The 25,202-nt window shown below is 51.9% G+C and overlaps 1 protein-coding gene and 1 long non-coding RNA gene across 4 annotated transcripts; one reads left to right on the top strand and one right to left on the bottom strand.

The window, feature by feature from the left end:
- Nucleotides 1-13: 13 nt before the first annotated feature.
- Nucleotides 14-7,033, bottom strand: LOC129505828 (uncharacterized). The gene is made up of 2 exons (XR_008663607.1): nt 6,858-7,033; nt 14-1,571 (listed from the first exon to the last, which is right to left on the bottom strand). It is a non-coding gene; the product is annotated as an uncharacterized LOC129505828 (long non-coding RNA).
- FPGS (folylpolyglutamate synthase) lies at nt 2,607-25,182 on the top strand. 3 transcript variants are annotated; one of them, XM_055319054.1, is made up of 16 exons: nt 2,607-3,324; nt 4,952-5,094; nt 17,300-17,428; nt 17,515-17,568; nt 17,652-17,716; nt 19,550-19,664; nt 19,802-19,882; nt 19,988-20,049; nt 20,129-20,231; nt 20,502-20,579; nt 20,838-20,985; nt 21,085-21,174; nt 21,905-22,055; nt 22,229-22,304; nt 22,547-22,613; nt 24,086-25,182. In XM_055319054.1, the coding sequence occupies exons 2-16, from the start codon at nt 5,038-5,040 to the stop codon at nt 24,493-24,495; spliced, it is 1,686 nt and encodes a 561-aa protein (XP_055175029.1). In that variant the 5' UTR covers nt 2,607-3,324; nt 4,952-5,037; the 3' UTR covers nt 24,496-25,182. The 3 variants fall into 3 exon arrangements, with proteins under 3 accessions (XP_055175029.1, XP_055175038.1, XP_055175020.1); XM_055319045.1 differs by lacking the exons at nt 2,607-3,324; nt 4,952-5,094 and adding an exon at nt 15,216-16,098; XM_055319063.1 differs by lacking the exons at nt 2,607-3,324; nt 4,952-5,094; nt 17,300-17,428; nt 17,515-17,568 and adding an exon at nt 15,215-16,098.
- The last annotated feature ends 20 nt before the right edge of the window (nt 25,183-25,202 follow it).

The following is a 25,202-nucleotide window of genomic DNA, read 5'->3' as shown; positions in this document are numbered from 1 at the left end:
CTACTCTTGGCCCAACCCTCAGACGCCTGGGGTTGGCAAAAACTTGGTTTCTTCAATAGAGAATTTTATCGTGTTTCTTTTGTTCAGTTTGGAGACATTCCTGGACGCAGTTTGGTCAGTTATAATTAAAGTTGACTTCTTTTTTTTTTTTTTTCCAGTAAGTGGCTATGTGCTGTGTTCTGTGTTCAGACCCCCCAGCTCTTAACCCTGTAGCTGGCACATTGGGTCTAACCATCGAGATTGGATTTGTCAAGTCTTGACTCTTTTCTTCATCCCAGTTCATGTCCCCAGACATAATTGCAGAGTACTTTTGTCTTTTGGAGGGTTTGTGTGTGAGTGTGTGTGTACCTTCCAGAACACTGTTGTCATGCTCCTGCAAAAGCAGGTGCTGTGATGCTCTTTTGCTCTCCCTGTCCACTTGGTGTCCAAGGGAGAGGAAAGACACATGAGGCAGGATCTTAATTCCTCAGAGAGAGGGAACTGGGGAGAGCCTGCTGTGAGCTGCATCTGCAATGGTGAATCCATGTCCTATGGCTGACAGAAGTGCTCAAACTTGACTCATGAGCACAGAAGGCTGCAGAAGGCTCTCGATCAAAGTGACAAGAGTTAGATCTGTAACTTGCAAAGGTCCTTCAGGCTGCTGAGTAGTTGGTGGCCAAGGGAGGCAAGAAAGGACCAGAGCAGTTGAAGGATCTCCAGGGGATTGGGGAGGTGGCAGTCACTGGAATTAGAATGGTGAGCAGGCCCCAAACAGCAGTGGGAAGGTTGGCATGTCTGGCGACAGAGCTGCAATCATTGGAGGAGAGCACATTTTGGTAGATACTTCCCTGTGAGTCTGAAGCTGGGGACAGGCACGCTTAGGGCAAATTCTATATTCTGTCACAGGAGGATGTCTTTTGAAGGGGGGCCCCAAAGGAAGTTGGGTAAAACTTATTATCGTATCTGTCCCTGTAGAAATTGATCCAGATCTCAGCTTCACAAAAGGCCAGAGGTCAAAACAAAAAAACCCTCTTTTTTGTTTTTATTTTTTAAGGTTTTATTTGAGACAGAGCACAAGCAGGGGGAATGGGAGAGGGACAAGTAGACCCCCGCTGAGTAGAGAGCCTGATGCAGGGCTTGATCCTAGGACCCTGGGATCATGACCTGAGCCGAAGGCAGATGCTTAACAGCCACCAAGGCCTCTTGACTAGTGTTTTAGTTTTTGGGGGCTGCCATAGGAAATCACCTAACCAGATTGGGTTAACATATAATAACATATAAATAACATATTTATTCTGTCACTGTTTCAGAAGCTAAAAGTGAAATCCAGGTGAAACCCAGGTGTCAGCAGGGTCTGTCAGCAGAGCTCTGCAAGAGAATGTTCCATGCCTTGTCTCTTTAGCTTCTGGTGATGGCTGGCAGTCCTTGGCTTTCCTTGGCTCGTAGATGAACCTCTCCAGTTTCTTCCTCTGTCTTCACCTCGTGTTCTTTCTTTTATGTGTGACTATCTCTGATGAGGACACCAGTCAATGGATTTAGGACCCATCTTGATCCGGTATGATCTCATCTCGACCAGCTACATCTGCAAAGATCTTTTAAAATAAGGTCACATTTTGAGGTTCCAGATGGACATGGACTTCTATCCAAGTCAGTATAGCTAGTAAGTAATCAAATCCATATGGAAACAACTGCAAATTGTCCTAATGGTTATTGAGTCAATAGTTTTATTTTTTAAATGATTTTTAATGAATTCCTTTGTGCATGGGGTGGGGCGGGGGAATGTGGCTGAGGGAGAGAATCCCAAGCCAACTCCACACCCAGCGCAGAGACCGGGGTCGGGGGCCCTCGATATCACAGTCCCAAGATTATGACCCAGGTGGAAACCAAGAGTCTGACACCCAACTGACTGAGCCACCCAGGCACCCTTGGAGTCAATAGTTTTGAATGACCTGGCCTAAATTGTCAGAGGTGCGTTTTTTTTTTTTTTCTTCTCTGAAGGAGATAGAAAGCTGCGCTGCAGAGGCTCTTGTTCTCTGACCCAGCAATTTCTCTTACAGAAGTTTCCACTGCTGAGGCACCTGGGTGGATCAATCAGTTCAGACTCTTAGTTTGGGCTCAGGTCATGATCTGAGATCAAGCCCCATGTTGGGCTCCATGCTCAGTGTAGAGTCTGAGATTCTCTCTCTCCCTCTGCCCCTCCCACTCGAGCTCTCTCTCTAAAATAGATGGAATCTTAAAAAAAAAAAAAGACATTTCCACTGATACAGTGACAGCCTCATTGCATCCTCACTACCAGCCTGATTGTTTCATGCCTTTGTTCAGCATGTATTGTCTGTGTCTTCCAAGGACCAGACTTTTCTGAACCCAATACAGCTATCAAGCAGTGGCCACCCCCACCTCTATGGAACTCACATTCTAGTTGGTTCGAACTAGTCTGATGGGATAAATTGTGTGGCAAACAATAAAGTGGAATAGTGGGGAAAGGGTGGGAGGGGCTCAGGGTGACACAGGAGCAGAAACCCCGAGAGAAATGGGACGTGGGGAGGGGTCGGGTAGAGGGTGGCACAAGTGCCAGGACCCAAGGCTAGGAAGCTTTCAGAGAGCCTTGTGCGGAGGGGTACATGCATTTTATTTTTATAATTTTTATTTATATTTTTTAAAGATTTTATTATTCGTGAGAGACACAGAAAAGGAGAGAGAGAAGCAGAGACACAGGCAGAGGGAGAAGCAGGCTCCATGCAGGGAGCCGATGTAGGACTCCATCCCGGGTCCAGGATCATACCCCGGACTGAAGGTGGCACTAAACCTCTGAGCCACCCAGGCTTCCCGGGACATGCGTTTTAAAAGGTCAGAGTGTCTCTGTTGAAAGCTGGACGCAGGGGAAACGGGGCTGTAATAATCCAGGCATGAGGCGATGAGGGCCTGAACCAGCCTGGTAATGCGGCTGGTGGCAAGTGTGTCAATCTATGTGATGATGCTATGAGGGTAAGTGTTTTCAGGTTGGATGAGTGAATGAAAGGAGTCCAGAGTCCCGGGCTTTGCTGGAAGGGAGGTTGGGGCTGCCATCCCTGAGACAGGGAAGGCTGCAGGAGGTGGGGCCCAGGCATGGGTGGTCCAACATGGTAAGATGGAGAGGACATCCAGTGGAGTTGGCAGGTGTATATCAAAGGCTAGCTCAGGGCCCCAGAGTCTGAACTGGGGTACACCTTTGGGAGCTGTCAGCACCATGGTTTGTAATGGTCCAGGGCAGGAGGAGATCACATGGCAAGAGAGAACAGAGATGATGGCTCCCTGGGTCCTCCAGTGTTCAGATGTCCTCAGGGAATCAAGAGCAGGAATGATGAGGTAAGCAGGGGCCAGGGAGAGGGTGTTCTGGGCAGGAGGGAGTGGTGGCTTGGACAAGTGCCTCTGATGGTCCCATGCTGATGGGAGTGAGGGCTGACCATCAGGCCACGCTACATTGGGGTCAGTGGTGGGTGCTTTGGGTGAAGGCTTGCCAGGAGCTGTAGGATTCCTGGAAAACAAGACAAAGGGGATCAAAGACAGGAAGCAGGAACATCTGTAAAGGAGGAGTGGGGATCCAACTAGTCTTGGCTAGTCTTACATGAGAGCCAAGACATCGTGGAATGACCCGGTAGAGACGGCACGTCTCTGTGTTGATTCTCGTCCTGTAGACAGAAGGGCCATGTGGCCAGGTGTGCAGTGGCCACACAAAGGCTACTCCCCTAACCCCCTTTCTGCTACCTCCTCCCAGTGTGTCCACGATGTTCAGGGCAGCCCTGTGTGGGGAAAAGCTGGGAGAACCTCCTTCAGCTTCGGTAAGTTAGAGCAGCTCTTTGCCTTCAGTGCACGTCCAGACCTGGGACTCCTGTGTCCAGGTGGGTGCCTCTGGCCAACCAACGCTGCTGGTTGGGATTCAGGCAGCACGTGTATAGCATTAGAAAGATGTTCCAGTTCTATTGCTTGAACTCATTTTATAAGAAAAATAAGGAATCACAGTAAAACATTACTCGTGGTTGTTCCTGGATGGTTTTGCTCTTCATGTTTCTCTGTGTTTTCTCCTGTTTCCTTACTTCGTATTTTTACTCATGCAGCCAAACCGTATTTTCAAACAAAAAGCAGCCCCTAAGCCCTGGAGCTGCTGGCTCCAAGCTCCCCCAACACAGAACTGCCCAGAGGGGAGGCCTGGACTAACCATGCCTCAACCCCTGGCATGCAGAAGGAGTTGCCCTGTCTGTGGAGAGAGATGCGTGGTCAGGAACCAAAGCTCCCAGAGGGCAGGGCCTCGTGGTGTTACCCTGAGGCAGCTAGTGGAGGGCCTGGCATCTGCGAGTGGCACCCACTCCAGCGGGTCAGCCCATGCAAGCTGACGGTTGAAGGGGGAAAGCCGGGGTGGGGAAGGCCTCCACCAGCCCTGGGGGGCCAGCCCTCCATTTCACCCTGCAGGCGGGGAACTCTGTCTTTGTCCTGGCTCCTTTTTGGGAAAACCCAGCCTCTGACTCCTCAGGTAGAGAGTGCCTGGGTGTCCTGCCTTTGCTGTAGGGGGCTCCCAGCCTGGCAGGGCCAGGGCCAACGGCCCTAACTGTGAGGAGAGGTGGGCTGTGATAAGAAAGGCCAGATAAGGCCAGCCTGGCTCTGCAGGAAGCCCAGCCCCAAGGTCTGGAAGTTTCTCAAGGGCTCCCTTCTCTCTGCACAGCACACCCCCCACCTTCCCACTCACCTTTAACCTTCCTGGGCTGTTATTTAACCCGGGAGATTCATCAGAGAGGTCCCTCCCTAGGCCCATCCCAGGATGAGAGCAGGCACCTATCAGCTAAGACCTTCTTCCCTGGCCCTGGGGAGGCCCTGGCCAAGGCCAACAGGCAGGGAGAGGGAATCCCCCCAACACCCCCTCCTTCCTCTAGCCCAGCCAAGCCCTGGGCAGAGGGGATTTGACAGAGGCGCCCTCACTCAGGGATCACTCTGTGCCCAGCCCCGTTAGGGTGCAGGAAGCCCAGGGATGAACGGTACCAGGTCTTTGGCAACCTCCTGGCTGAGAAGGTGCGGTGGGAAGCTACCATGGAGCAGCCGGGCCCATCTGCAAGTCCTTTCTCAGCTAAAACTTCCTCCTTCCAGGTAGGAGAGCTTGGTAAAGTTACCTGGGGCAGGTAACTCCTGCCTCTCTAAGGTTAGATCTTTGTTCTGTGTAACGTGTAACTACTCCCTCGGGGGCCCAAGGCCATCAACAGTGATAACCCACATTTGGCAGGGCCCCAGGGGAAAACTTTGTCTTCTCTAAAATCTTGTTCTGTGGGCTTGGGGCGATCAGGGGCCTCCCCTGTGGGCCTCAGCTCCACCTTCTAACCAGGCCAGAGGCTCCATGGGAACCCCTGCCCGCTGTGGTTGGGGGGAAGCTCTTTTTTTTTTTTTTTTTAAATAATTTTTATTTTATTTAATTTATGATAGGCACACACAGAGAGAGAGAGGCAGAGACACAGGCAGAGGGAGAAGCAGGCTCCATGCACCGGGAGCCCGACGTGGGATTCGATCCCGCGTCTCCAGGATCGCACCCTGAGCCAAAGGCAGGCGCCAAACCGCTGCGCCACCCAGGGATCCCTCTTTTTTTTTTTTTAATAAATTAATTTTTTATTGGTGTTCAATTTACCAACATACAGAATAACACCCAGTGCTCATCCCGTCAAGTGTCCCCCTCAGTGCCCGTCACCCACTCACCCCCACCCCCTGCCCTCCTCCCCTTCCATCACCCCTAATTCGTTTCTCAGAGTTAGGAGTCTTTATGTTCTGTCTCCCTTTCTGATATTTCCCACACATTTCTTCTCCCTTCCCTTATATTCCCTTTCACTATTGTTTATATTGGGGGGAAGCTCTTGAGGAGGGGTCCCCAAGGCAGAACTGACAGCAGGACTGGGAGGTGCAGAGGCCCCCTCACAGGGCTTCTAGTGCTCCAGGCTCTTTTTTTTTTTTTTTTTAAGATTTATTTATTTATTCAGAGAGAGAGAGAGAGAGAGAGGCACAGACACAGGCAGAGGGAGAAGCAGGCTCCATGCAGGGAGCCCAACGTGGGACTCGATCCTGGGTCTCCAGGATCCCACCCCCCGGCTGCAGGCAGCGCTAAACCGCTGCGCCACTGGAGCTGCCCTCTTGACATGGTTCTTACACTGGATCTCACCAGATTAAATTCTGCCTGCTCCATAAGGAAGGGTTGTTAGCTCCATTTAAATAATAATAATAGTAAGAATTATAGTAATAGTGGCAGCCCTGGTCCCGTGCTGATGTTGCTATTTTATAGATCTGGAAGGTGCGATAGTGAGCAGTTAAGCACCTAGCCTATTGAATTTCTAACCCCCATCTGGAGCTTGCTCTGGGCTCCAGGCCCAGCACCCTCTCATTCTGCCTCACCACACCCCTCTGAAGTGGGCATGACAACATTCTCTGCTTTACAGATGAGGAAATGGGGCTCAGAGAGGTGAGGAGACTGGCCCAGGCCGGCCCCCCACCTTCCAGCCTGGCTTGGGTGAACACTGGCTGGAGCTGGTATAGAACTCGCCTGGCTGCAGGAGTCTGAGTGAGGAAATCAAGGTTCAGGACCTGACAGGCACTAGACAAGTCACTTGGCCTCAACAACCTTCAGTTTTCTCCTCTCTTGAATGGGCCCACAGTGAGTCAGCACCTCCCTCCCTCTTGGGACTGTAGTCTGAAGTCCAGGCCAGAATTTTAAGGCTGCCATTAGCCAGCCTGGGGCTGCACACCAGGCCAGGCCACTCTTTACCCAGACCACCTGACCCATAGAACCTTCTGCCCAGCAGCAGAGGAGGGGTGGCCCCAGATGCAAGGGTTTGAGAGCAGTGGCCCCCGTGAGGTCATCCAGGCCCCCTTACCTTACAGGTCAGGACCCTAGGGAGGTGAGGTGACTTGCTCAGGGTCACACAGTGTGGGTCCCCTCAGCAGGGAAGAGAGAATTGAGGACACTCCAAGAGCTATGGGGTTTTGGCATTTTGCATGGCTCCTTGAGGCAGTAAGGCCTCCCTCTGAAATAAGAGCCAGCTCAAGGCCAGAGCCCCATTGATCAAATGACCAGGTGACAGGTGCCCTTGCAGGACACAGGGCAGGTGGGGGCAGGGTCCAGGGGTGGCCTGAGGGTGGAGTCTGGAGCCTGTGTTATAGAGCCCTTGAGTGACTAAGCTATTTTCCCTGTTAGGCCTTCTTTTGCCTCCTCTGAGAAATGGGTCCAGGAACAGAAGCATTGCATAAAGATTTCTGCACAGTGCTGATGTTTAGAAAGAATTCATATTAGCTATTATTAAAGAAAATCCAAGTCACAAATGAAAAAAAATAGCCAAGGATTCCCAAGCTTGATCAGTAGCAGCTGGGGGCACCTGGCTGGCTCTGTCAATGGAGCATGTCTCTTGATCTGGGGGGGGGGGGGTTGTAAGTTCAAGCCCCGCTCTGGGTATAGAGAGGAAATAAAAGATAAATAAACTGGAAGCAGCTGGAATCAAATGGAGTTGGGACTAAGCCGAATCCTTGCTCCGCCACTTGCCAGCTGGTGAGCTTCGCAGGTGATTCTGCACCTCTGGTCCTCAGTTCCTCCCTGGTCAGAAGGGCTCAGTACAGCACCTGGCAAGGACACGGCTCATAAATCTCACACCCCAGGGAGGAGGTGCTGAAGACAATTGTGGTTGCAGAGTGAGATATGCAAATGAAAAAAAAATTCCACACACTTCTTCCCACTGGAGGTCAGGAAGACAGCTGTCTGCAGGTTTGAGCAGAGAAGGTAGCAGCCAGTCCAAAGAGCGTCGGGCCCCTGGGGAGGAGGCCGGGCTGAAGCCAGCCTCTCTGTGGCCTGGCCCACCACAAGGCCTTGCATCACATGTCTGGTACCCTCTGAGGGCCCCTTTTGGCCATGAGTGGGGACCCCAGGAACACCCCAAGAACATGTGGGCCATGCCTAGTTCCAGGTCAGTTATAGCCCCTTGCTGGGCTTCAGTATCCCCAGTGGCTAAACAAAAGGGCAGATGGTGAACAGAATGTGGCAAGAAAATGACATTTGAGCAAAGACCTGGTATGATAGGGAGTCGGTCATGGGAACTTTGTGGAGAATGATCCAGGCAGAGGGAACCACCAATGCAAAGGCCCTAAGGCACTGTCATACATTCTCTCTGTGTGACCTTCAGCTGGCTGAGTAACCACTCTGCCTCAGTTTCCCATGTGTATGATGAGGATAATCAAAGTGCTCAAAAAGCTATTGTGAGGATGACATGGGTACTTTTAATGCCGAGGTGGACCTTTGCAGAGATGGGTGTGAGCAGGTGTATCTGAGGATCCCAGAGAAGGCCAGCAGGGCGGGGGCGATGGTAAGAGATGGTGAGTACAAAAGTTTGGATGTAACCCTAAATGCTGTGGAAATTCACTGAAGGGGTTTAGCAGAACAGAGACAAGATCTGATTTTCTTTTTAAATGACAAGAGAACGCTTGTGTGTGTCCAAAGGAGCAGCAGCAAGACTACAGACAGGGCGGAGCAGCAGTGGTGACATGGAGGGAAGTCTGTGGCTGCTGGAAAGGCTGTGGATGGGTGGGGTTTGGGGGTGAGGGAAACCCAAGGTGAGGGCAGCTGGGCAGATGGTGAAGCTGTGTCCCAAGCTGGGAAGGCCTGGCTGGCTGACTGGTTTCAGGGCAGAACACAAGGGAACACATGCTATGGATATGACCAGTGTAAGGTGCTTGCTGTGGTCAAGCCTGGGGGAGATGTCAGGAGGCCACTCATGTCCGTAGCACTTGAAACTCAGACATCATCCCAGACCTGGGACCTTGGAGAGAGAGAAGCATGATCCCTGGGGCCCTCCAACATGAGGATGGGGGTGGTGAGGGCAGGGGGTGGGGAAGGTGCAGCCAAGCAGGAAGAAGGAAGAAGTAGCACCAGGGAGGGAGGTGTCAGGGAAGCACAGAGAACAAAGGGTTTCAGGAAGGAGGAGGGCATCATGAGCCTTGTATTATAACCTGCCACCTAAGATGGAGGGTGATCAACATGGCTCATGGGGCTCTGAGCACAGTTCCAATTGATTCCTCAAGGTCATTTTTAGAAATAGAATTACAGGATCAGAGGGAGGCCTATTTTTAAGGCCCCGGTTGCCCTCCAACTAAATCCATAAACACCTTAGTAGCCAGACTCAAGGGTGTGAGTTTGGCATAGCCACACCACTGAGGATATGGAATTCCCTCTAATGCAAATTTTCTTCCCCCAATTACAGAATAAGTGTTTTCTTATAGGTCACTAGATGTAAATAGATATTGGGTGGTGGAGGAGTCTTTTTATCAAAGGGTTAAAACCCCGGGGCCGGGGGCTGTCAGGCTTCTGTACAAACCTACCAATGAGCTCGAACCTCCCTTGGTCTACGTAAGCAAGAAAGGAACCACTGGACCCCTCTAGTCCAGGCTCTGGAGTGTGGTAGCCTTTGGAGACTTGTCCTCAGTGAAATATCCACCCATAGATATCCCCAGAAATTATGGGCTAGGACAGAGCTCATTTCAGCTCTCACCCTACTAAGGAGGAGACCAAGGGCCAGACAGGATCAGAGAGGGGAAGCAAATTGCCCAGGGCCACCCAGCTCATTGACAACAGACGAACCTCGATTTCTCTACTATAAAATGGGGCCAATCTCTAATTCACACACTTTTCAAGAACACAAAAAGAGATTGCAATGTCAAGTACAGGGATAAGTGTTTATTTTATTTTATTTATTTTTTTAAGAATAGCTTTTTTTTTTAATTTTTATTTATTTATGATAGTCACAGAGAGAGAGAGAGAGAGAGGCGCAGAGACATAGGCAGAGGGAGAAGCAGGCTCCATGCACCGGGAGCCCGATGTGGGATTCGATCCCGGGTCTCCAGGATCGCGCCCTGGGCCAAGGGCAGGCGCCAAACCGCTGCGCCACCCAGGGATCCCGGGATAAGTGTTTAATAAATGTTAACTGAAAGCAACCTGCCCGAAAAAGCAAAGGAGAAAAGTATAGAAGAAAAGTATTTCAGGCAAAGGTAAATGTGAGCAAAAGCTTGGAAGTGGAAGACACCCAGACCGATTCCTGAAGTCCTTGGCCAGCTGTAAGGATGGTGCGCTAAGGTGGTTAGTGAGGCAAGAGGTGGTGGAAGCTGGGCAACAGTGAGCTTATGGGCTTTATTAATCTGGAGGGCATGATGGGCCAAGAGAGGGGGCGGTGACACAGGCTGATCTGAGTTTAAAAAGTCCACCCTGGGGCCCAGCATAGGGCCTTTGCTGACCTGCTGTGTGACCCCAAGCTGTCTCTGTCCCTCTCTAGGACCTCAGCCTCCTGCCCCTATAGCAGTGAGGATGGCTTTAATCAGGGTTATCAGGGTTTGCAAAGATGTATGTTCCTTTGTGAGTTTCCTTCTCTACTGTCTTCTCACATCGGACAGGGCGCTCTGCAAGCAGGACTTGGCCATCTGTCCCCAGAACCCAGTGTCTCCAGCACCAAGCCCAGGGTCTGGCACAGAGGTGAATGGATGGATGGATGGATGGATGGATGGATGGATGACATCCTTTCCCTTTGAGAGGGTGGGGGTTAAATTAGAATTCCTGGCCCTTGCTCCCCTCTACATACATCTGCAGATCTGCTTCCAGTGGGGGGACACTGACCCACTTGCCAGTTTTCTTGCATCCCTGTTTTCTTTTTCTCTCCAGACAATGGCTTTGTTTCTATTGTCCTTTCTGGAGAGCATGAATACTTTCATCCTGGAACTAAAAAGCCAACATTGGTTTTCCAGGTGTGTGATGAAGGTGACTTTGATTTTTTTCCCCTTACACATTTCTCTGTTTTCTTCTATAAACATCTGTGACTTTCAAAATAAAAAGCAATGGGGACACGTGGGTGGCTCATTGGTTGAGCATCTGCCTTCGGCTCAGGGCCTGATCCTGAAGTCCTGGAATCGAGTCCCACATTGGGCTCCCTGCACAGAGCCTGCTTCTCCCTCTGCCTAGGTCTCTGCCTCTCTCTCTCTCTGCTGTCTCTCATGAATAAATACATAAAATCTTAAAAAAATAAAAAATTGGGATGCCTGGGTGGCTCAGTGGTTGGGTGCCTGCCTTTGGCTCAGGTGGTGATCTGGGAATCCGGGATCGAGTCCCACATCGGGCTCCCTGTGAGGAGCCTGCTTCTCCCTCTGCCTGTGTCTCTCATGAATAAATAAATAAATAAATCTTTAAAAAAAATAAAAATAAAAAGCAATGATACAAAGGAGGTTAGCAAATCATACATACAAATGTTTTTTTTTGTTTTTATTTTTTAATACATTTTTTAAAGATTTATTCGAGACACACACACACAGAGACACACAGGCACATACATATGGCAATATGTATGAAGATGTTGAATGCCAATCCCTTTTAACCTAGCAATTGCACTTCTTGGAATTCATCCATCAGATGTGCTCACACATGGAAGAGATGATGAGGGTAAAATGTTACCCACTGCAACATTGCTTGTGATGGCAAAATATTAGAAACCTAAATGTCCATCAGTAGGAGACTGGCTAAATCCACAGTAGTACTTCCACGCCAGGGAGTACTGAGCAGCTTCAAAAAAAACAAATTAGCCAGTGAGGCAGCTCTTATGTACCAACATGGTCCAAAATAAGGTTCAGGATATAAAGGTACATGGAAAAAGTACAATGCAGACTTGTGTATATGGTCTGCTATCTGCAAGTATAAACGGGAAATCTCTATATTTGCTTGCAAATGCATGACATATCTCTGAAGAGCTCACAGGAAACATAACTGACTGGAGAGAGCTATTATTGATGCTGGGACCTGGTGTGGGAGAGAAGCTTTTCATTGTGTATTTTCTGTACTTCTGACTAATTGAATGATATGATGTATTATCCATCAAAAAATATTAGGATTTATTTTATTTTGAATTTTTATCTTTTTTGGAGAGAGTAGGGAGGGGATAGGGGCAGAGGGAGAGGGAGCAAGAGAGAATCTTAAGCAGGCTCCATGCCCGTCACAGAGCCAGAGGAGGGGCTTGATCTCACAATCCTGAGATCATGACTTGAGCCAAAATCAAGAGTCAGATATTTAACTGAGCCACCCATGCGTCCCCTCCCTCAAAATATTAGGATTTAAAAACAAAATAAAAATAGGAAAAGAAGATAACTCTATTCAACCCCCCACCCCCTTAAATGACTCCTACAAATTTCCCAGTGTCTGTGGCTATGATGACCATTGTCCTTAGAGACCATGGAGTAAACAGAGGTCCAGGGGAAAGGAGACATGACCTGCCCAAGGCCACTGGGTGGCTTTGCCAAAGCCCTAGTCACCACTTATAATTTCCTACACAACTGGGATGATATCAGATAGACCCCCAGAATTTTCTGGGCTGCTGCTTGCCTTCATGCCTTTGCATCTATTCTGTTCCCAACTGGAACAGAAGTCGGTAGCTCAATGATTGTTAAGATTGCAAATGCAGTCTGCTCTAGAGAGGGGGAAATGAACAGACTTCTTTGCTCAGGGCAAAGGGAAAGAGATCGGTTAAGATTTAGGAATGTAGATAAATGGAGTTTTCCAGCTGACCTGGGAGAAGAGAGACTCCTTCCTGGCATCTTATTTTCCCTGCGGTCTCATTCTTGAAGGAATGACCCGGAGCTCCAGTACACCCTGTTATATATGGATCAACTGAGGCCACCCATAGTAGATCAAGAAAAAACATTTCGGGGGACCCTGGGTGGCTCAGTCATTTAAGGGCTTGACTCATGATCTCAGCTCAGGTCTTGATCTCGGGTTTGTGAATTTTAAGTTAAGCCCCCAACAGTAACTTAACAACAACAAAAAAACAAAACTACTTTAAAAACTACTGGGGGGGGGGTAAAAAAATAAATAAAAAAATAAAAACTACTAGAAGACTACTTAAACAAACAAACAAACAAAACTTGGTGTATACAGGACAGAACTGAGGACTAATGTCTTTGATCCCCAAAATGCTTTTATAACTGCCGAGAAGGGGATGAACAGACAGTAGGAAAGTGTGCCAAGGATGAGGGAGGCAGTTTACAGAAATAAATGTATGGAAAATGCTCATGTTTACCACAGCCAGGGAAATGCAGAGTAACAGTGACAAGGTACTCTACACCCAGCAGTCTGGGGGACATTCTGGGAATGGGGTATCCTCACCCACAGTTGGTGGGATGCAAATGTTACAGTGTGAGGGGAAAGAATTGCAAATACCCATAGACCCCAAACTCTCATTACAGGGGATCTTACCCACAGAAACAAAACCCCCTGGGGCACATGCTGTCCCCAGAGACAAAACACAGATGGAAGGTGACACGAATGCCCCTCAGCAGGCAAGTGGTTGGTGCAATATAGTACTGCCACTGCCACTGAGTTAGCAGGGTCCCCGCCCCGGCACAAGGGCAGGAGGGAGGCAATTGGCCTATTTCCTCACTTGTGAAAACAGGCCATTAATACTAGTAACATTAATACTAGTCTTATAGGGTCATTATGGATAAAGGAATGGTATAGAAGGTGTTTAGAACAGGGCATGGCCCAAACAAGTGCTCTTTAACTATCTGCTAAGTCAGTATCTTCAAGGGATCCCTGTAAGCTTATTGTTGGATAAGAGTGTTAAGATGATGGGATGCTGGGTGGCTCAGCGGTTAAAGTGTCTGCCTTCGGCTCAGGGCGTGGTCCTGGGGCACGATCCTGGGGATCTAGTCCCCCATCGGGCTCCCAGTAAGGTTCCTGCTTCTCCCTCTACCTGTGTCTCTGCCTCGCTCTCTCTCTGTGCCTCTCATAAATAAAATGTTTTTTTAAAAAAAGTGTTAAGATGCAGAAAATATTGTCATGCACATCGACAAAGTCCTATAGATGTCTAGATGTGTCTGTCATCTCATGTGCTTAGAAAACATGATGGGATGTCACCAAAGGAGGAATTTAAGAGGTAGGGGTGAGCAAAGAAAAATATTTTTTATTTTTAAAGATTTTTATTTTTAAGTAATCTCTACACCCAACATGAGGCTTGAACTTAATTATCCCACGATCAAGGCTTGAATGCTCTACGGACTGAGCCTGCCAGGATCCCACAAAGCAAAAAACATTTAAAGCTCCTTTTTATGATCATTTCTATGCAGTTATTATATGCATGTATACGCATAGAGAACATTTCAATGAAGAAGAGGAAGAAGGAGGAGGAAGAGAAGGAGAAGAAAACCAAGAAGGGAAAGCATCTATTTCCCATGGGGCCAGAGTTGGGATGCCCAACAGTGATGTAAAGAGCAGAAGTCCAGCCAATGACAGAATCTTCCCAACATGTCATATGTTTATTTCAAAAATCAAACAATCTCTGATAAATATTTACCCCCAATGCTGGCAGGAAAGAGGGAGGGAGGTGCTGGAATCAGTTGTTTGAAGGATTATCTTTTGCCTGTGGGAACTTCCCTAGAGTGTTGTCTATAGCAACCCTGCCCCCCAGCCCCCCATCCATACACCTTTCTGTGACCTGAGCTATAAAAAGGGCATCTCTGAGCCGGTCAGCTGTGGAGGGCATGGGAGCTTTTGCCACCGGGAGCTGCCCAGGGCCCAGGCCACCAGCCTTTGGATGGGGAGTCTTCCCTGGTGACTGTAGCTTCAGCCCTCTGGGTGTGGCGGATGATCAGGTTGTTCTGTTGTGCTCCTTCACCTTCTAAAGATGCATTGTCTTATCTCTCTACACCTGCACACTGAAGAATGCAATGTCTTGATTAACTTGCTTAAGGAATGTCATAAAAATCACAGCATTCTGAAATTGTTTGGTCATTGCAATGATTTCGATCAGGAGATGAGACAATGCTTGAAGGAGTACATGGAAAAGAGGACCAAGAGCAGGGAGCATGGCAATGTGATGCGAAAAGGACTTTTTAATCCTACAGAGGGCTGAAAAATAAATGACAGGCATATCTTATGAAGAAAGAAAAAAGAAAAGAAAAGGAATCTCCATGCTACTTTTTCCATGCTAGCAGTTCTGGCCAAGAAGGTCAAAACGGGGAAAGTCTGGGACAAGTCCTCCTCACCCCTAAACTAGGATAGATTATGTCTCCTCCCCACGTGGCTCTCTATCTAGTTCATTCTCCACACAGCAAGTCTTCCGACGCGCAAACCTGATCTTGTTATCTTTTTTTAAAACCATTTTATTGTTCTCCAGATTTAATCCAAATTTCTTAGGCTACAAGGTCCTGCTGGATCAGGCATTCTGGCACTCCGGGGCAACTAGGCCCCACCAGGTGGAAGTGCAGTTCCCTCGGGCTAGTTAGTTCGTGCTCTCTCTCCCTCCCTTCCTCCCTCTCCACCCCGCCCTCTCCCTCTTCAGTCCTTTGCTTTTCACCGGCGTTCGCTCCCTTGGCCTGGAAACCTCTCCCCACACCCGCTGCTCGCCACCTCTCTGACTCCGCCTCATCCCCAGGCCCCTGTTAGGATGTCGTTTCTTCCAGGACGCCTTCCGAGGCTGCCCAGGGACGGTAGTAGCCCCAGTAGCGAAGGTGCTTGGGATTGGGTCTATCGCCTCGCCATCGGATTGTCAGATTCAGGAGCGCAGAGGCCGGACACCCGCCGCCTGCGGTCTGTGCGTTAAGGCGTGACGTTTCTGGGCTTGAATTAAAGGACCTCCCTCCAAGCGTACGCCTGCTCCGTCTTCTGTGCCGCCTCAGAGCTAGTCCTCGTGGATCACCAGGCTGAGGGGTGCAGACTAGGACTATTTTGGGGGTGTGGCCGAGTCCACGAGATGCTGAGCGCGTGCGGAGGGCGTTCCGGGGAGCGTGCCCCTCACAAACCGGGCGAAACCGCCCGCCCCGCCCCCGGGCCTGCCCCTCACAAATATGGCATCGGCGGGTTCTTATTGGTTCCGGAGGACGCACTGGGCGGCGCTGATTGGCCGAGGGCGGGGGCGGGGCGGGGCGTCTCCTGCTCGGGCCTAGCGAGTGGTAGCGGGCGCCGGGAGTATGTCGCAGGCACGCCGCCACCTGCGCGTGGCTCTCTTCCTGGCAGCAGTTTCCCCGCGCGGTGCAACGACCGGGGTCAAGGCGCGGCGAGGGTTGAGCGCGTGGCCCGCGCCGCAGGAGCCCGGCATGGAGTATCAGGTATCCGGCGGGCCGACGAGCGGTCGTGCGATGATGACACGTGGGCCGGGCCTGAGTCACACGGCGTCCGGACTCCGGGTCCTGAGGCTGGGGTGGACCGGGAGCCTGGCGGTGGGGGACTCGGGGGCGGGACATCCTGGAGCCCGGGGGTGGGGACAGGCACCAGGAAGTTGGGCCTGGGCCGCCGATTCTGGGAATTCTGAGGCTAAGAAGTCCCGCCTTGTGGGAAGGGGTGCCCAGTGACAGGAGGTCCAGTTTCTCCAGAGTCCCAACTAAGCGGTTGGGTGGTGGAGGCTGGGGGGAGAGTAAAGAGTTTCAGGAATTCACACTTGAGAGATCCAAGAATTGAGATTTTGGGTTGGAGTCTCCAGGATTCAGGAAAGTACCCGCAACTGGGGGGCAGGCAGGATTCACCCCATGTTGGTGGGGGTAAGAATTTGGAAAACAAAACTGACACCAGGCTCTGTTGCTGAGGCTGGTTTCCGTAGACCACACCTGTTGCCTGCCAGGCAGTTAACAGTTTTAATGGGTGTGGGGCCTCCAACCAGCTATTGGGACCCTAAGGAGAAATAAATAGCACCTGCACTCTCACCCTCAGGGTAGACTCTCCTGAGACTGTAGCTACCCACCTTGCCAGCTGGGTGACCCCAGGTATATATACCCTTCTTCCTCTGAGCCTCCTGCTCTTCTCCATCTGGATGCTTCAAGCAGCTCTTCTTTGGGTCAGAATGCGGAGCCCCATCCTCAGGGTTGGGCATGGAAACTTCCAGGGATTCCTAGTTCAAATTCCTCCAGTTCTAAGACCCCAGCCTTCTGGGGTTCTGCTCCTGCAGTCCCCTCCCAATTTAGGACCCAGTATAGATGTGGATGTCATTGGAGGGAACAAGACCTAAGGCCCTGGTGTGGGGGGTGAAGACTGCTGAAGACAGTTCGGAAGCCCGAACTGGGAACAGGAAGCAAGGCTTTTCCCGTTAGGCATGTAACCTGCTTGCCTGACACTCCTAGGTGGGGCTGAACTGCCACAGGCTCCCATCTCTGCCAGGGCTGGAAAGATGCCACTTCTCTAACCTCTAGGCTGGGGCAACAGGGCTGGCATTTGTAGACTTGGTGCCCTGGCTTGGCCACTGATGCCCTGGGGTTCCTCTGTTTCTGTGGACTGCTGGTGGGTCTTAACCTGCTACCTGGGGACTGTGGTTGCTAGGATGCAGTGCGCACACTGAATACCCTGCAGACCAATGCTGGCTACCTGGAGCAGGTAAAGCGCCAGCGGGGTGATCCTCAGACACAGCTGGAAGCAATGAAGCTGTACTTGGCACGGAGTGGTCTGCAGGTAAGGTGGGCGGGGCCAGTGACACCCCTCCCCCCCGCCCTCCCCCATCTATGAGTCTGCGGCTGAGGCAGTTGTCTCTGTCTCAGGTGGAAGACTTGGACCAGCTGAACATCATTCACGTCACTGGGACCAAGGGGAAGGTGAGGGATGGGACTCAGGAGCAGGATAGCCATTTGATGGTGTGGGAGGGTGAGACGTGCCAGACAAGACCTGTTCTTTCTAGGGCTCCACTTGTGCCTTCACGGAACGTATTCTCCGAAGCTACGGCCTGAAGACAGGATTCTTTAGGTACTGAGGTGTGGAGAAATGTGGGATCTCTTAGCTCTCTGGAGGGCTTTGGAACCAACTAGCAGGAGCTCAACTGCTTGTCTCTCTGCCCAGTGTTGGTTTATTAATGGAATAACCATTCCATTAGCTTTTAACATATTGGCCCCAGTTTGTGGCAGTCTTGAACTTTCGTAATGAAACAAATTTGGGAGAGGGATAGCAACTTGGATGTATAAAGTAAATACATAGCAAGAATCGTCAGATACCCTTTTATTAACTTTTAAATTCCACATCCTGTTTTTATTTTTTTTTTCCTGTAAGATTTTTAAAAAATTTAAGTAATCTCTACACCCAGTGTGGGGCTCAAACTCACAACCCCCCATGATCAAGTGTTGCACGCTCTACCAACTGAGCCAGCCAGGTGCCCTCACGTATAGCTTTAAAATCACAGAGAAATAGGGATCCCTGGGTGGCACAGCGGTTTGGCGCCTGCCTTTGGCTCAGGGCGCGATCCTGGAGACCCGGGATCGAATCCCATATCGGGCTCCCGGTGCATGGAGCCTGCTTCTCCCTCTGCCTATGTCTCTGCCTCTCTCTCTCTCTCTCTCTCTCTCTCTCTCTCTCTCTCTGTGACATCATAAATAAATAAATTTAAAAAAATTAAAAAAAATCACAGAGAAATATTTATCAGTTTGGATGTCTCTACAGTAAGGAGCAGAAAACCTGGCTTATTAGGGTTTAAGGTCTAGGTAGTTTATGATATCAGCGTGTCAAGGCCTCCCTTCTGCTCTGCCAGCCTCAGCCACTGCTTTGCCCTTTGGGGCAGCACCTCCTCGTGCTTGTTGTCAGGCACCCAAAACTCATACCAGAGGATGGGGTATGGACCAGACGTGAGGTACTCTTCCCCGTATTACACATGCCTCTCCCTACCTGGCCACCAGTCAAGCAGTAGGATTAAGGTGATGATTAATTGCTGAGGATTTGGTCCTTGGGGTGGAGGGACTTAAGATTTTTACTTCCTTTTATTTTACTAGTTCCATCAAGTGCCTTCTGTGGCTGTCTGGAATCAGCTGAGATCATTTCAGGCCATATTTTCTCTTCACAGTTCATTGTTCAAAATAAATGTAGAGAGGGATTTATAATACAAGCGGAGCTTGGAGGATTCAAATATAAGCTGACAATCTTTTTTCTAAAATAATTTTTGGGGCGGGGCAGCCTGACGGGGTAGAGAGTGCGACTCTCGATCTCGGGGTTGTGAGTTTGAGCCCCATGTTGGGGCTGGAGATTACTTTAAAAAATGAAACTTTAATAAAAAGTATTTTTTTAAAACATATTTTTTGGGGTAAAAACCCAGCTTTTGACTTTCAGCCCATGTAGCCTGTGGGCCAGCCTGGAGATGCATCTTGAGCACACAGATGAGGCCTTGCTGTCCAGGGCTAGAAAATAGGCATTGTGGGGGCAGACGTTGGCATGTTGGCAGGGGCCTGTTGGTGCCCAGAGCACATTCTGGATCCGCCTGTTGGGGTATAGGGTGGGGCTGCTTTTCTTTCTGGAGGAGGGGCCAACTCAGTCAGACTGAGCAAGGTGAGGGGGGCAGGCTGGAGGAACTATAGATAGTCCAGGGGGCCTGGGGCACAGGGAACTGTTGGGATGTGGGAGAGGGGAAGCCCAGAGGCCAATGGCAGCAGCCCCACCAGGGCCTGGGAGGCCGGGTGAGGAGCTGAGACACTGGAAGCCAGAGGAAAGTCACAGAAGGATGGTCAGCAGGGCAGTGACACAGTCAGATTTAGGTTTCTGAAGACAGGTCTGAGGGACTCGGGAAGGGAGTTCCGATGACCACGGGTCTCCCGGCAGCTCTCCCCACCTGGTGCAGGTGCGGGAGCGGATCCGCATCAATGGGCAGCCCATAAGCCCTGAGCTCTTCACCAAGCATTTCTGGCACCTCTACCACCGGCTGGAGGAGACCAAGGTGCGCATGCAGGAGGGCTGGTGGGTGTGCAGGGTAGGGGGCGCTGGAGGGACCCAGAGGAGGCTCCACATCTTCGGACCCAACCTCCCCAGAGCAGAGGTGACAGGGCTTGGGCCCTGACACGTTCTTGTCCGCAGGACAGCAATAGCTGTGTCTCCATGCCAGCCTACTTCCGCTTCCTCACACTCATGGCCTTCCACATCTTCCTCCAGGAGAAGGTACGAGTGCACTCCCCCAAAGTCCTGTGTCTGAGAGGCCTCAGGGAGGGAAAGCTCAGCTGGCTGGGTGCTCGAGGCCCCTGATGTCCCTCTGGTTCTCTGCAGGTAGACCTGGCAGTGGTGGAAGTGGGCATTGGTGGTGCTTATGACTGCACCAACATCATCAGGTGAGGACAGCTGTGCGGGGAGAAGGATGGTGGCCATGAGCCGAGGGCAGTGCCATCATGGCTCTCCTGTCTTCTGCAGGAAGCCTGTGGTGTGTGGTATCTCCTCTCTTGGCCTTGACCACACCAGCCTTCTGGGGGACACAGTGGAGGAGATCGCATGGCAGAAAGGGGGCATCTTCAAGGTACCAGGCAGCGCAGGGCAGAGGAGGTCCACGGATGGCCTGGGCCTGCACCTCAAGGCTCAGGGAAGTGGGGCAGGGGCATCTGTTTCCTGACTCAGGATAAGGTCTAGGGCGTCAGTGGGGCCTGGGTTCTTGTCTCAGTGGTGTGTGTGGAGCAAGAGCCACCTCCCCTCCCCTCGGGTGGGAGGCTAAGTGAACTGCCCAGACCCAGGGACAGAGGACCTTCAGCAGCCTGTCTCCCTCCCTCCTTCCCTCTCCTCCCCTCCCCAGCATGGCGTCCCTGCCTTCACGGTGCTCCAGCCTGACGGTCCCCTGGCAGTGCTGCAGGACCGTGCCCAGAAGATCTCAGTGAGTCTGGCCGCACTGGGGCGGGGGTGGCAGCTGGCTGGGGAGACACGTCATCCTTTGGGGTCTCACTTTTGCCCATTTGCACAGTGAGGGATAACTGTTCCTCCAGCTGGAGCACATTTTTGTTCTGGGAGCGGGGTTTGGTGGGTTCTGGTCAATGTGGAAAGATGGAAGGAGCCACAGCGTCAGGGAGGGCTTCTTCGCCAAGATGCTGGCAATGGCAGCTCCCTGACCAGCTGTCACCTGTCTCCTTGGCAGTGTCCTCTCTACCTGTGCCCACCGCTGGAAGCCCTGGAGGAAGGGGGGCCGCCACTGACCCTGGGCCTGGAGGGAGAGCACCAGCGGTCCAATGCCGCCTTAGCCTTGCAGCTGGCTCGCTGCTGGCTGCAGCAAAAGGACCACCAAGGTAAATGGGCGGATGGGTGGGGAGGGGGCATGTGGAGCCTGCCTTGGAAGGTCCCGTGCACACTCCGACCACACAGGTCCCTCCTTCCTCCCTCCTCAGGCCTTGGGGAGCTAAAGGTGTCTCGGCCCAGTGTCCTGTGGCAGATGCCCCTGGCACCCGTGTTCCAGCCCACGTCCCACATGCGGCATGGTGAGTTGGACCTTCTGCCCAGTCAGGCCCCTTCACATGTAGCATGTCCTGTTTGAGAGGTGGGAGCAGTTTGAGACGGTGCCCACAACAAAAGGCTCTGAAGTCAGTAAGCTTCCTTGACTGAGTTCATGACTCTGAGCCGAATGGGGTGATGACAGGACCCACCGTGAGGTGACATCACGAAGGGGCTGAGACCAGGGCCTGGTGGTTTGGGATATAATACCCAGTCAATGGTACTACTATCATCAGTGCTACTGTCATCCTTGTCATCATCATAAGACAGGTCTTAAGAATGGAGATATTGTCAGGCTTCTTGCCTCCCCCAAAGCTTTCAGCACATAGTAGGCACTCATAGCAGCTAAACCCCGTTTGCAGATGATTCCGGTGTGCTCACTGTGTGCCAGACCCCCAGTCAGGGCCATGACAGGAGCCAGGAGGATCTCGGATCACGTCCTGGCACACTTGCTCTGTGACCTAACCTCTCTGGGCTAAGGGCTCTCCGCCTACATGTAATATGGGACTAACATAGGATAGTTCCCTCTCAGGGCTGCTGGGAAGATTCCATCAGATGAGGCAGCCCAAGAGCTGATCGCAGTGACTGGCCCCCAAGAATAAGAGGCTCATCAGCTGAGAGGGCTCAGGGTGGGCGCCCCGAACAGCGGGCCCTGCTGGCAGGTTGTGTGTGTGAGTTTAGGGCTAGGGTGGGAGCTGGCTGCCTTGCCCCCTGCAGGGCTTCGGGACACGGAGTGGTTGGGCCGGACGCAGGTGCTGCGGCGCGGGCCCCTCACCTGGTACTTGGACGGTGCGCACACCGCCAGCAGCGTGCAGGCCTGCGTGCGCTGGTTCCGCCAGGCGCTGCATCGCAGCCGGGTGCCGAGGCGGTGAGCTCCGGGGGCGGGGGCGTGGGGGGCGGGACCTGGGTCAGGACTGGGCCGCAGGGAGGGGCGGAGGGGAAGGGAAGTTTCTGGAGGAAGGAGGGGGCGGGGCCCGCAGAGAAGGGCGGGAGGTACCACACTCTGACCGCCCTACGCCCCCAACCCTGCCCGTCTCCCAGCGGCCCTGAGGTGCGCGTCTTGCTTTTCAACTCCACCGGGGACCGGGATCCCGTGGCCCTGCTCAAGCTGCTGCAGGTGAGGGGCCAGCTGGAGGGTGGGTGGGAGGCCGACCAGCCCCGGTTCCGCAGGGTATAATGGAGGTGGATGGGCCGCCGAAGTGCCATGGCTGGGCTTAACAGCATCACTGCGGTTCAGCTGGGTGGGGGCATCTCCAGAGGTGGGTATGTGGGGGGAGGCAGGGGGCTGCTGGGTGCAAGTCAGGGTGGTGGGCCATCCTCTGGGGGCTCTGACACCAGTCTTTCCTCTTGGCCTTCTAGCCCTGTCAGTTTGACTATGCTGTTTTCTGCCCTAACCTGACAGAGGTGTCATCTGCTGGCAATGCAGGTAAGAGGTGACAGGTATGACCCCTGGGTAGGAGCAGGGGGTTGGAGGGTCCCTAAGTGGATTGCTCTGCTGGTGACAGTGGGGGTTTCCGAACTGGTCTGGGGTAGGAGCTAGACTTGTTTTATTGTACAGATATACAATGTTTGGTACGTTTTGGGTATTGTGACCACAGTACCAAAACATAATTACTGGGGGAAACCGTTTTCAAAATGCAGGCTGCAACCCACTGCTGGTTTCAAAATCAATTTAAAAATCAAATGCTAGGGATCCCTGGGTTGGCGCAGCGGTTTAGCACCTGCCTTTGGCCCAGGGCGTGATCCTGGAGACCTGGGATCGAATCCCACATTGGGCACTCTGCATGGGGCCTGCTTCTCCCTCTGCCTGTGTCTCTGCCTCTCTCTCTCTCTCTCTCTCTCTCTCTCTCGTGACTATCATGAATAAATAAATAAAAATCTTTAAAAAAATAAAAATAAATAAAAATCAAATGCTAGTGTAAACCAGCTTTTTTTTTAAAACTAGCATTTTTTTTAAATTTTATTTATTTATGATAGTCACACAGAGAGAGAGAGAGAGGGGCAGAGACACAGGCAGAGGGAGAAGCAGGCCCCATGCACCGGGAGCCCGACGTGGGATTTGATCCTGGGTCTCCAGGATCGCGCCCTGGGCCAAAGGCAGGCGTCAAACCGCTGCGCCACCCAGGGATCCCCTAAACTAGCATTTTTTAAACGACTCCGACAGCGGGAAAATGAGGAAGCCCTCTGGCTGTCTCTGTGTACCTTGCATGAAGGGTAGTTTTATGAAAAATCTGTCCCAGACATCTGTATACACCCGTATGAGTATTGAGTTGCCACGTAAGTGTTTTTTACTCTGGGTCATGTTCAAAACAAATTGAAATAGTGTAAAAAAAAAAAAAAATACAGATCCTGGGACGTCTGGGTGGCTCAGTGGTTGAGCATCTGCCTTCAGCTCAGGGCATGATCCTGGGATCTGGGATCGAGTACCAAATTGGGCTCCTTGCAGGAAGCCTGCTTCTCCCTCTGCCTGTGTCTCTGCCTCTCTTTCTCTGTGTCTCTCACAAATAAATAAAAAAAATCTTAAAAAAATACAGATCCTCAGGTTCCACATCAGACTGCTGGGGAGAATCTAGGAATTCGCATTTCTACTTACGCCCACCCAGGTGCTGGACCCTGCTTTACCTTTGGAGGCAGTGAGGCTAGGGTGGGGAGCTGTGCTCAGTGGGCAAAAGCCCCAGCTCTGAAGCTAAACCACCTGGCCTTGCTTCCCCCAGCTCCAGGATCAGGGGCAGGTCACCATCTGCATCTTTGTTTCCTCCCAGCACTGCCCACTGTGAGGCCTGATGATGTGATCGTATGTGTAAAGGAAGGGCCTGGCTTTAGGCAGGTGCTCAGCATGCCTCCTGTGCCCCCCACCCCTGTTCCTCTTGCTCATGTGCCCATCCTTGTACCCGGCAGACCAGCAGAACTTCATGGTGACCCTGGACCAGGTGTTGCTCCGCTGCCTTGCACACCAACAGCACTGGAGCCACCTGAATGAGGAGCATGCCAGCCCCAACCTCTGGAGCCCCACCAGCCTGGAGCCTGGTGAGCCCACCTCCTTGCTGCTGGCTTCCCACCAACCCCACACCCATAGCACCAGCTCCCTCGTCTTCAGCTGCATCTCCCACGCCCTGCAGTGGATCAGCCAAGGCCGGGACCCTGTCTTTCAGCCACCCAGTCCCCCACAGGGCCTCCTTGCCCACCCTGTGGCAGGCAGTGGGGCCAGCCTGCTCCGCGACGCTGTAGCCATCCACGTACTGGTCACAGGCAGCCTGCATCTAGTGGGCGGTGTCCTCAAGCTGCTGGAGCCTGCCCTGTCCCAGTAGCCTGGGCAGTGGGACTGGAAGTGGGGGTCTCCCATACCTGCCTTGCATCTCTCCATGAACTCCTGTTAGGTGCCTTTTGTTGTCTGCTTTTCTGATTCTGTCTAGACTGGCCCAGGGGCCCGGGTTCTGGGCAGCAAGATTGAGGGCTGGAGAGGGGAGGCCAAGATGGGACCACCTCTGTCTCTGAGCCTAGGGTGCTTTTGGCCTCCCCTTCCTCCTGGCTGAGACAGCCAGAGGGCTTCCTCTTCCTCGTTCTCCCGCTGTTGGAGTCCACCTGACTATGCAGCTCACCTCCCTTCCCATCCTGCCTGCCTCCTGGCTTGGGCCCAGCTCACAATGTGAGCGACCTGGCCAGCCTAGGGTTCTGCTGGGTGCTGGGTGGTAGATTACCTCCTAGTGGCCCACAAGAGATGGCGGATGGTTGGAACCAATTAAAGCCTTTAACGAAAAAAAAAAAAAGTTTGATCGACTCTTGATCCCTAGCGCCCCTAGCACAAGGTAGGGGCCTGAGGGCTGCAGCTGGCACAGGAACTGGACTCGGTGGGAGCCCCTCCTCCCAAGTCTCAGGAGGCCTGTCTGAAATGAGAACCGTGGACTAATGTCTGTTGGCCTCAGGCCAGGCATTGCTTTGTAGACCTCCCCACAGAGACCTTGTTCCGACTGAGGCAACTGGCTGGTTTCAAGAAGCCATGGAACCTGCCCACAGT

The sequence above is a fragment of the Nyctereutes procyonoides genome, unplaced genomic scaffold (genome assembly GCF_905146905.1).
Source record: "Nyctereutes procyonoides isolate TBG_1078 unplaced genomic scaffold, NYPRO_anot_genome, whole genome shotgun sequence".
Classification (NCBI taxonomy): Eukaryota; Metazoa; Chordata; class Mammalia; order Carnivora; family Canidae; genus Nyctereutes; species Nyctereutes procyonoides.
This window is presented reverse-complemented; position numbering and strand designations above follow the sequence as displayed.

Coding starts and splice junctions, on each gene's coding strand:
- FPGS (XM_055319045.1), top strand. CDS start 15,961: ATGTCGCAGGCACGCCGCCACCTGCGCGTGGCTCTCTTCCTGGCAGCA. Junction 17,569..17,651: donor TCACTGGGACCAAGGGGAAG/GTGAGGGATGGG, acceptor TGTTCTTTCTAG/GGCTCCACTTGTGCCTTCAC. Junction 20,050..20,128: donor GACTGCACCAACATCATCAG/GTGAGGACAGCT, acceptor TGTCTTCTGCAG/GAAGCCTGTGGTGTGTGGTA.